The 11,522-nt window shown below is 50.9% G+C and overlaps 1 protein-coding gene across 1 annotated transcript; it reads right to left on the bottom strand.

Annotated features, from left to right (window-relative positions):
- Positions 1 to 962: 962 nt before the first annotated feature.
- Positions 963 to 10,121, bottom strand: TAB1 (TGF-beta activated kinase 1 (MAP3K7) binding protein 1). The gene is made up of 11 exons (XM_064155227.1): positions 10,019 to 10,121; positions 9,034 to 9,170; positions 8,719 to 8,872; positions 8,007 to 8,093; positions 7,008 to 7,146; positions 6,434 to 6,547; positions 3,979 to 4,090; positions 3,726 to 3,870; positions 3,117 to 3,339; positions 2,677 to 2,833; positions 963 to 1,651 (listed from the first exon to the last, which is right to left on the bottom strand). The coding sequence occupies exons 1-11, from the start codon at positions 10,049 to 10,051 to the stop codon at positions 1,444 to 1,446; spliced, it is 1,509 nt and encodes a 502-aa protein (XP_064011297.1). The 5' UTR covers positions 10,052 to 10,121; the 3' UTR covers positions 963 to 1,443.
- Between the last annotated feature and the right edge of the window lie 1,401 nt (positions 10,122 to 11,522).

Genomic DNA, 11,522 nt, shown 5'->3' on the forward strand with positions numbered 1-11,522 from the left:
TATCCAAAGGGATAAACCCCCCTCTGTTCCTTTCTAAGCCGGCACACCAGAAGTGCCTTTAACCAGCACACACCGAGCCTTGGTTACACACCGACCTTCACGGTAGCATCTTCTACTCCATCCTGATCCCTTCCCAACCCCCTTTTCCTTCACAAGATCACCAGCTTGAAAGCAAAAATATCCTGAAAGGAGCCCATGCTGGTTCGCTTGCTTGCCCTTTCTTCTGTCATCTCCCGGTGCCTTATCGCAACTCCTCAGGGAGGCACCAGGCAGTGAGGCACAGAGGTCACCCCCAAGGCCTCCCCGTGTTTGCTGGGGAAAGGCTGCTCCTTCTCCGGGGAGTCAGTGAGGGAGGCTGAAGAAGGCTGGGGCGGGGAGGGAAGGGGCTCGCTTGCCGCCTGCCGTCAGAAACCTGAACTGAAAGAAGGCTGCCATGATCCTGACACCTCTGCCAGCTAGTCCGGGCTGGCCCTGACGCGCAGCCAGCGGAACGCCCCCGTTCTCGTTGCCCATCTCTCTGCTCCGACTCAGGGATGCACATCTGCGTCTTCCAGGCAGCTGTACCACGGCATAGCTCTGGCTCCGGCTCTATCTAGATGACTTCCTGCTGTGCACGACCAGAAGTCTGTGCAGGAAAACCGTGTTACAAACCTCACCAGCCCTCTGCAACTTTCCAGATGGCCAAGGAAACAATGTACATTCAGCCTAGAGAAACCAATCATCTGAATCTACAGCTTAACTCCAAACGATAACCCAATGCCAAAGCTCAGCAAATAAATAAGCATGGGACAGAGGACTCACACTTTTAAGTCACCCACAAGGGCTTGGGCCACTTCTACAACAGAAGCTTGCCTGCTGTAAGGTGCAACCCCCTGTTCTGGAGGAGCAGAGGGCTTCACCAAAGAGCTGTCACACCCACACATGACATTGTTAAGAGAGTAAGCTACAGAGGTGCCAATGAGTGTAGCTATAAGTTATTTATTCTGCAAAATAGAGGTATCTTCTATAGAGTTGAACACTGGAATCACAGCATTATGAACCGAGTTGTGGAAACATTGTGACAGCACACACACACGCAGGCACACACGTACACCCACACACGCGCACACAGCCTTCCTGCAGGGCCCTACTCTTGTGTTATCCCGAGGAGCCCTCTCTCTGCATCTTTACTTGCAAAATCCTGCAGCAAGGGTTGCCTTCAAGACCCCTTCCCCTATAAACAGGGCTTCAAAGAGAACCAGGATGGGCAGGATTGGGTGCACAGCCCAAGCAACTCGCGTGTAGAGTGCACTGCACACGCTCTCCAGCCCAGAGTTCAGCCTATCCTGGAGAGCAGTCAGCTCTTGGCAGGACACAGCCTTCGGTGGCGTGCCCTGATTCTTGCCTCTGTCTTTGCTCACGCAGACGAGCACACAGGGTGGCTGGAGGAGGTGGATGTCCATGTTAGGACACAGTCAGTGCTCCCTGCTCGCCATGGTCCATGTTCCAAAGGCGGTAAAACTCTGCAAAATCCACGTAGGGCTCCACGCGCCCATCTTCATCCGGCTGGAGAGAGTGGCTGGGTCGGGAGCGGAAAAGACCCCCGTCTGAACTCGAGCTGCTGCTCTGCGTGTGGGTGTTAGTCGACTGGAGCGTCACAGTTGGGCTTTGGCTGCAGACAGGAAGAGAGAAAGAAACGACAAACACCTTCAGTTTTCCCCATCTGACGCTTTGGACAAGAGCAGCCCCTGAACAAGTGCCAGCTTCTTCAAAGCCCAGCCTGTCCTTGGCAAACAGGTAAAACGTTACAGACTCCTGCTCTGGCAGAGCACGAGTGTGGGGAAGTGCTTCAAACTGATGGAGGCAAAAGCTATCTGAGTCACACTTAACTAGAAAGGCTTAAGTACAACCAGGCATCTGAAGAACAGAGGAAAGGAAGCATGAAAAAAAAAAAAACTAAATATATATAAAAATTTAAAAAATAAAGTCAAAGGCAGCCACTGTGCTGGCCTCCCCATACAGTGTGAGCTTTACAGGAAGAGCATGGCAGCCAGGAAAACTATTCTTGTGTGACCTGTGTTGCAGCCAAAGCAGCTTCAGTGTCTCAGCCTCATTGTTTCTGGAGCTACCAGCACACTATAATCAAAAAGCTTCTTCACTTTACAGCGTGTACACACACTACCCTCTGCCAAAGGCTGAACCTAAACTAGAGCCACTAATATCATCCTGCAAAGTGGACCCAAAAAGGGTCCAGTTCTAACCTTTTTCTACCCTAGGCTCTGCCCCACAAACAAGCCAACTTGTGCAGCACAGCATCTCCAGCCCCTCTTCCTTATCGAAATGAATGGGCACCCACACTCCTTTCATGCACAGCACCCAACACACCTGGCACACAAGATCCAAAGAGAAGAGCTGCTTGCTGCCAGAGTGCCCTCTGCAAACAGCAGCAGATGCTGCTCCCAAGGCATGTTCCAAGTGCTGGCTTCAGAGCTGCTCGCTTTACTCATTCCCACTCCTCACAGAATCACTTTCAGCTAACACCTTACACTGGCTGTCAGCACTGCAGTCAGGAGGGCCACGCTCCAGATAAGGGAATGACTGAAAGGTAGCTGACAGATGTCGCTTTGCTTTTCAACCAGTTTACACAGTGTGAGGTGCAGGAAAAAACTGTGGGTAGCAAGAAACCAGAACTTTTACTTAGTGAGGGTGGGGGTGGCTTCATCCAGAGTTGAGCTGCTGTGGGCACCATTGACCATCTGGCCTTGGGAAGGCATGACAAGAGACAGCGTGACGCTCGTCTTGCTTGTGCTTTGGGAGCTGGAATACGGCACAGAGACTGGGTAGACACGGCCTCCTGGGAAGGGTGAAAACAAGAGTTGCAACATGCAGGTGAGACATGAGTGACTGGGGGTGCACAGGGCCAAAGAACTCAAGAATTCATATTAAACTTTCTTTCTCAGACGCTGTCCTGCATTCTGTTAAATTGTCACAGACTCTATGCCTCAGAAGCCAATAGTCCCCTTAACAAGATTCCTTCTGCACCAATTATCTCCTATCCCAATGTTAGGTCAGAGCTGGATCGATCAAGAGATCTTATCTTCCACCCTCCACTTCGTTTAACTCTTCCCCCAACATACCTTGTGTTGGTGTCAGCGTGGGCTGGCTCATCTCACCCAGGGGGTAGCCAAAATTCCTCACCAGCAAGGTCATATCTTCATGCCGGGGACAGAACTTGGATCGTTCCCCACCACTGGCAAAAGTGTCACAGTGGATGCGCTTAACCCGATCCACTACTGCTTGTGCCACAGCATCCAGTGACGTCTGCTTGGCAAACTCTGTGGCAATCATGGCTGCAATTTCCTGAGCAGAGAAGTAAAAAATGAAACATTTAAAAAAAGAGGGGAAGGATGTTTAGGAGATTTTAAAGGAAACCTCTTTCTGCCATCTGATCCAAGAGTTTTTACAACAGCTCCTCAGACTGTGATGCTTGCCAGTCTCACCTGCTGGTATCTGCCCTTGTGCCTCAGATCATCCCACGCCCTTTAATGGGCTACTCCTAAGGGACAGGCAGCTGCCTAGAGGAACTGGCTTGGCAAAGTAGCTCCCATATTACTACAGACTGGAATGGGCGACACAGGCATTCAAACCTGGCCAGCGTCCACAGGACAGATGAGGAGGAAGGTCTGTGTGACACCATCGGAGTCAGTTAACAGCCAAAAGAACGTTTCCCACGTGAACAGGCTCACCTGGTTGGCTTGTCCAGGCCCATGAGCTGCCTCCAGTGCTTTGTAGAGTCCCTCAGACATCAGTACCAAGAAGCCAGTCACACCATCCAGCGAGTGCCCTCCGTGGATTTCAGGCTCTGCTATGATGGGCTTAGATTTAGCAGCACTGGAGAGAGATGGTGTCATTTACTATTTCATGGTGACACAGTAGGTGAAAACAGAGAGGTCACAAAGAAAAACAGGGCCTGAAACCACAGAGGGGAGTTTTTCTGACCTGAGCAATTCAATATCAGTGTAGCCGTATTTGACTTTGTAATCTCCAATGCGCCGAGTGCTTTCCTGCCCACGGATAGTTCCCACTTGTTTTATTTTCCCTGCATCCAAGCCTGCCAGATTGGAAAACAAAAAAGTTTAACTGACTCTGCGAAACTTGCAGAACATTCTCCAGTTACACCTGCAGGTGTAGATTGCATTCTTGTAACCTGGTTACAGGAATGAGAAAAGAAAAATCCACAGCTAAAGAGAACAGTAAGATAAAACAAGATGCCAAAGAACTACCAGGAGCCCAACAGGGAAAAAAGGAAAAGCAGTTTGCTGTGTTCCAAGGGACACCTTTTAATTAGTTGTGATCTGGGAAGGAGAGAGAAGGAAAGCACTGCACTGAGTCCCACAGGCATACTTTGAATGCAATGGTTGGCCCCAAGACAAAGCCCACATCCTGGTCCAGAGCCATTGGTGGCAGCTGGCCACAGGCACACAGGTATTCATTTGAAAGGCAAGGGAACACCTGCCCCTGTCAGCACTGTGTGGTGGAAGGAGAAGGCAGGAAGGAGGAAAAGGATGGATATGTGAAGGATTCTGATTTTAGTTCCGCCTTGCTCCTAAACACCACATGAGAAAACACTTGATTCCAGAGGGAGGAAAAAAGAACTCTCTACAAGAGGCTCTGGATTTTTTCCAAGTGCTCAAACTCACGTAGGCTACTCCTGAAATAAGGACAGTGACCAAACAGCTATTTCTTTGAATAAATTTAAGGGGATATACCTCTAGTAGGGGCTAAGAAGGAACAAATCTTATCTTGAATAAGGTTGTAACAGGGAACATCTGAGTTGGCCTCTCTTTGAGGCTGGACTCAGAGCAGATGAGCCACTTAGCTGGCAGCTCCCCTTTCCTGGTTGTACCTGCAGCTAACAGGCAGAAAATGTTATTTTGAGATTTGATGCAGGGATGACTATCCTCAACACAAGGTGAAGGCAGGGGTCCAACTGAAACTCTCCCCCTAAGTCAAACCATGACTCCCTGCACAGATGGCCCTACACCTACCCCAGCAGTAAGACACAACTCTGCCATCTGCTACAGACCAAAGCTGACTCATCAACACGGCCTGGCTCATTTGCCAGCTCCTGGCAGGGGGATACATGCTATTGACAGACACAAACACAGGAGGCTCACAGCATGCCAGAGGGGCTATGTCTACACCACAGCAACTATCCAGGAGCACTGAGCAAGCTGCAGTGTGCTGGCTGAAGAGCCACAAAGGTGTAAGACCCCTTTGTCCCTTTTCCCTGGAGGGATGTGACACAGACACCACTGTGACAAATGCTATCCTCACTGCCTCTTACCGCCCTACAATGACCTTCTCTGGGCTCCCAATACAGCCTGAGCCTGTGCATACTGGCTTGTTCCACAGGCTCCCCCTTTCTTCTGGTATTGCCAGGAGGAGAGCCGCTGCTGCATCAAATTAAGGTTGACATTTCTAGCAGATCCCTCTTCTGCTGTTGACTGCAGCTAAATTCTGCAGTTCTGGCCACAGAAAGGCAGCAAAAGGATCTGTTTCCCTGGATTCTCTTATTCAGTCTTCTGCTTCATAGCATATACCTCTACTGCAGAAGTATGAGTAAAAGAAGAAACAGAAGAGAAATAGAATAAAACAAGATTCAGCAACAGAAAATTACCACCTCAACAGCCTTACTAGAGAAGAGTCTATTTACCAAGTGAACCTAATGAAGAATGCCAATTTAGATCTACCTAAACAAAGGCAGAGTGTCTAAGTATCTCAGAGAATTCAGTAATCACACAAGTGGTCTGGGCTAGTTCCAGACCAAAGAAGAAAACATGTCAGACACTGTGAGGAAAAAAGAGAAATTGCCTGAAGCAAAATGTCAGCATTAAGAGTTCAGTAGTCACTGATGTGAGAGCAGTAGATGCCAGTGCTGGGCCTGGCTCTGTCTGAAGCATAGCTGCTTTTTTTTGCAGCAGCTTGTACAAAGGCACATTGAAACACACCATCCCAAAGGTGTGGCATCACACACAACTCAACCCAGCACAACTCGTTGTTTGCCTCCAAAGGAGCAATGACAAAGTGTCCATCCTGCTTCTTACCCTCTGGCTGCATGCTTCCACTTCCACCTTCCTATTGACTCCAGCAATCACACAGCTGGAGGGCAAATCAATGTCAGTTTGGCAGCCAGACACAAAACCAGCACTCTAAAACTTGGGGGGAGGGGGGAGATAAGGTAGTTTTTCTGCTGGTTCAGTGAGCTGATCTTACTCAGCTCTGTAGCCTCTCAATGGCAGAAGAAGGCAGCACTGAGTTTGTCATGTGAAACCACAGTAAGCTTCTTTCTTGTAGTCATTTATTGTTTCCAGTGGCTCGAGTCGTTCCTGGTGCCCCAGATGAATGGAGGCATGAGATGTTCTCAGATAAGAACATGAAACCCAACACTCACCCAGCTGGGAGAAGCGGAAGAGTTCATCCTCATTCTCTGTCGTATGGTCCACGTTGAGCTGAGTCACCTGCAGCCCATCCACTGTGGACTTACATAACAGTGCCCGATTGGTACCTGCAGTGGGAGCAGCGAGATGAGGCACCAGATAGCTCTGCCATTAGCTCTGCCATTAAGAGGGAACACATATCCAAATGGAAAAGGAACAGGACAGGGAAATAAAGACAGAAAAGAAGAGAAAGGCTCAGGTACTGTCTCATCATGATCTCCAAAAAGTAGCCTTGCTAGCACCATAGCAGACCTGCTAGGCAGCTCTTCACCCAAGCCTGAGCTGGTACCTCACAAGAAAGCTCTCAGTGAAGTCACACTACTGCCTCTTAGCCCATTTTGCCCTCTGTCCTTTGGTCATACATCAGTCAACATATGCATAAAGAGCCAGGCTGATTTCCTCCCAATTATCATTCCTTGGCCACGGACTAAAGAAACTGCTCCCCACGTTCTCATTTCTTTCACTTCCTAAAACGGCAGCTAGAACTCAGAAACACCCAGGCTGAGTTGCTGACAAAAACCAACTCACCCACATTGGCGATGTAGAGCTTGTTGTTAAGAACAACAGCCACGATAGCCATGGCTCCTCCAGAGATCTCCTGCTCTACAACCTTCAATCTCTCCACAATCTTCTGGTACTGAGGAGGCAGCTGGTGATGAGGGACACCCTGGAACCCAAAATGAGAAGGAAAATTAAACACACAATTCACAACACAGAAACCACATCTGGAATAAAAATTCCATAGGAAGGAGACTCATGTCTTAGCCTCATGCCAAGACTGTGCAAGACACACAGTTACTTCTTCAAACCTAACAAATGGCACGGCTCTGATAAGGTTCTGGAGAGGACAGTTCAGTTCACCTGACTAACAGAATCTGCATCTGACCAGATGCGATGCAAACGTGAGACTCTGCCTCTCAGCAGCATCATATGGCTTTGTCCTGGAAGAGCCACACACAGAGGATGAACTTCCCTCCATGATACATTCGGTTCCTTCCCAAGATCACACAAGATCACAGAATGTTAGGGGTTGGATGGGACCTTGAAAAATCACTGAGTACAACCCCATTGCCAGAGCAGGACCACCAAGGGCAGGACACATTCACACAGGAATGTGTCCAGGTGGGTTTTGAATGTCCACAGAGAAGAAGGCTCCACAACCTCTCTGGGCAACCAGCTCCAGTCTTTTGTCACCCTTACAGTGAAAAAGGTTTTATGTTCATATGGAACCTCCTGTGCTCCAGCTTGCACCCACTGACCCTTGTCCTATCACTGGACATCACTGAGAAGAGCCTGGCTTCATCCAAAAGCAACGATGGATCTAAGTAGAGCCGGTATGAACCCTGGGAACTCTGGGAAATGGACCCAGACATTCATTTCACTTCACACAATTCCCAGAAGAGAACCACAGATAAGTAAATGTCAACTACAGCCTCCCTTGAACCAAGCTGACTAAGATGTCCAAACCTCATCTGGCAATCTGGAATGTGGGACCTCCAGCGATCCCTGTTCATAGGGCTACATTACCTCTGGTAGCTGGGACTGCAGGCTGGCCTTCTCTGCCAAGGCATCATCAATGGATTCCAGAAAACTTCTTTCTACCACATCAAAAGCCTAAAAAAAAACAGACCATAAAGAGAAACAAAGCTTTTATCCACTGCCTACAGTCCTTTGAGGCTACCCACCCCTACCTCCCCCATAAGAATGGCTCATAAAAGTGGGTGTTCACTGTACACACAAGACATTCAAGGATCACTACATCACACAAACACAGTTATCTCAGCACAATGAGTTAACAGCTTGCAAAAACAACCTGCAAAAACTCAAACTAGGAGATAAAAACATACAAATGACATTCACAGCCACATCAGAAACCTATCTGATTTTGTGTCTTGATTGTAACAACCTGTCACTCCAGAAAGAGAAGTCACAAATCCATCTCCCCACACATTAAATTCCCCCTTGCACTCACTGTCACCTCCTTAATAGGCTGACTTGTTTCTACACGCCCAGTGAAGACTAGCTGCAGCCTCCTGGAGAGATCTCAGCTCTATGCTGACAGAGCTAGGGGGACAAATGAGGACGAGATGGTAGAGAAACAAAGCTGCTTAGGATGAGCGCAATTGCACCCATTGGCAGATGTTTCCAACCCCCACAGAAATCAGATGCTGCTCCCCTGGTGGCAAAGAGCAGATGGGCAGTGTGAAAAGTAGGAGCCATTCCTAGCCAGTTTCTTTACCTGCAGCAGAACTCGACGCACATCAGCATCACTGTGATCTGCATGTAGCTGCCCCAACAGTAATTCTGCAGAGAGCCTCTGACCAACAAAGTTGGTGACTCGGTTGCCATCATAGCCATTGAAGACACCATAGAGGTAGCAGTTGTTCTCACTCCTGTCAAAGACGATACAGAAGCCTGTGACACTCAGACAGATGTAACAGGTTCCTCCAGACACCTCCTGTATGCATGGGCCCCACCCTCTTCTGACTCCTGTGTGACAAACTATGACTTTAACATGTCTGCAGAAATCTGTGTCCAGGTGCAACGCACTGACCTGAATTTTAACCAGTTATCTTCCAAGGGGTGACCCTCTGTCCCCTTGCCATCTGCACTGTAGGAACGGTTTGGAGCTGAGCCCACCCCAGAGAGGTGACAGGAGGGTAAGTCATCTGTCCAGCTGGGCTGCTGTTCCTGGGAGACAGAAAAAGGAATGAGAGGATATAAACGCCAAGTAACCTGAAGTGCAGATCCTGGTGCAAAGCACGTTAGGAATCCCTTAGGAGTCTATTTGCACCCTCTCCTCAACCCTTCTCCGTTGGCTACAGAGTAACACATCATCCCAGAAAATAACTTCATATTCCCTGCTGCAAAACAGTATCACCTATTATTTAGTTCCTCTACCTCTGAAGCTGAGCTCTGGCTGCACCTCTGGCTCTTGCTAAAGAGAACTGCAACGTGAGAGTTTCACTCTCGACACGGCACTAGCCGAGCTATGCGGTTGGTGAATCAGACTCTAAGTCATCGGTGGCACAGGGGTACAGGGAGGGCACTGGCTCCCCACTGGAGTACGCTCACTGAGGACAAGGAGTCTGGGGCCGGGCTGTAGCCTGCAACTAAAGGGACAGCCCTCGGGCCCCCACGCCCCTGTGCACGCCGCCAGCTCACACACACGGCCTGCAAAGGCCAGCTGCCGCTCACACGGCAGAGCCCAGCAGCCCGCAGCACAGGCACGGCCCCCCCAGCCACCTGCCCACGCCGCCATGTCCCACGGTGCTGCAGAGCGCCAGGCGAGCCCGGGGTGGGGAGCGGGGAGCACGCAGTTACCAGCCCCGCAAGCTGGGACCGCCTGTCCTCAAGCGGCCCGGGGGGCGGGAGGGCAGCAACCCACCTCCCCGCCGAGGGAGGGCAGCTCCCCGCCCTCGCCAAGCCGCCCCTCCCCACACAGCCACTGCGCGGGGCGGGCGAAGAGGAGGCCCAGGCACCCCCTCGCACCCACCTGGGGGGTGCGTGTGCCCGGAGGGGGAGAAGGTGCCACTCACACTCTGCAGCAGACTCCTCCTCTGCGCCGCCATCTTGCAGCAGGAACAGCCTCCTGGCCCCCGCCGCCCGCCCCTCTCCTCCAGAGCAGCCGAGTTCGCCAGCTAGAGCGGTCGCTGCGCGGGACCCGCCTCCCCAGCGCGGCGCGGAGCGGCGCGGCGGCTCCGCCCACCAGCGGGGTGACCACGCCCCTCTCCCGGACCTGCCCAATGGGGCCGGGGCGGCGGAGGGCGCTCGGGCGCAGGCGCCCCCCGTGGGTGCCGCTCTCCTCCGCCTGCCGCACAGAGGCAGTGCCGGTCGGGGCGGCTCTCCTGCCCGCCGCCCGCTTCTTACAGCGCTAAAGAGGCGCTGGTGTGCTGCCTCTGAGAGCGTTTGCGAACGTGCTTTGAGCGGCGCTGTGGCGCCTTGTTGGGGCTCCCAGAATGATACCCTGGAGCAGAGTGCGCCGCTTGGCTGCGGCTCCTTTAGTACCTGGAGTGGTGCCCCAGTGTGGTGCTTGCCAGCACGGCTGGAGGAGCGAGCATGGAGCCCGCCTGCCTGAGGGGAGAAGAGTGAAGTGTTTTTACGTCTCTCTGGCGTTGCCTCTTCTTGTCTCTGGGGAATGGCGGCATCTCCTTCAGGGCCACAAAATCCACGAGGACAGGCTGAGACTTGGGGTTGTTCAGCCTGGAGAAGGCTCCATCAGCCTTCTGGTACTTAAAAGCTTGCAGTGAGGGACTCTTTTTGTTGTGTTTTTGTTGTTTTTTTTTCAGGGAGTGAAGTGATAGGATAAGGGGTACCATCTTTAAGCTGATAGAGGAACATTAGATTAAAAGGAGAAATTCTATACTGTGAGGGTCGTGAAACACTGGAACAGGTTGCCCAGAGATATTGTGGGTGCATCATCCCTGAAAGTATTCAAGACCAGGTTGAGTGAGACTTTGAGAAACCTAACTGAGAAGGCTCATAGCAGGGGGACTGGGACTAGATGACCTTTAAGATCCCTTGCAAACCCTACTATTTCCTGATTCTATGATTTCTCACCTTGAGGTGTTTAGTTTTGTGAGAAAGAAGCATATTTGGCCATCACTGCAAGCATGTGTGGAGAAGGAAGGAAGAGGGGCAGGGTTGTGAGGATCCTGTGAAATGGGGTCTGATACTGAAATGCTTTTCTTAGCGCTGCATCATGCTCTGTGCAACCTCTGGGGAAGACCAAGCCCAGACCAGCTCTCAGCTGCTGCACTGCTGCTCTGCAGACATTACAAGAGGCATCCATTTGTCTCAGCTTGGTGTCCATCTCCTGCCAAGGCATTTCACAACCCTTTTCCCTTCTCTTTTGCAAACCATAACAAGGCGACAGTGGGGCTATGCCCTCAGGTCAGCAATGTGAAGGTGCCTAAGAATGGCTGACAGGCGATTCGCAATGCCTGCTGCAGTTTGGAGCAGTCCTTGGTAGTCTTGAGTCAAGTACAACAGTAAAATCAGTAAAATGTATCTGTGTCTGAACAATATAGATAAAATCAGAGA

The sequence above is a fragment of the Pogoniulus pusillus genome, chromosome 15 (assembly GCF_015220805.1).
Source record: "Pogoniulus pusillus isolate bPogPus1 chromosome 15, bPogPus1.pri, whole genome shotgun sequence".
Taxonomy (NCBI): domain Eukaryota; kingdom Metazoa; phylum Chordata; class Aves; order Piciformes; family Lybiidae; genus Pogoniulus; species Pogoniulus pusillus.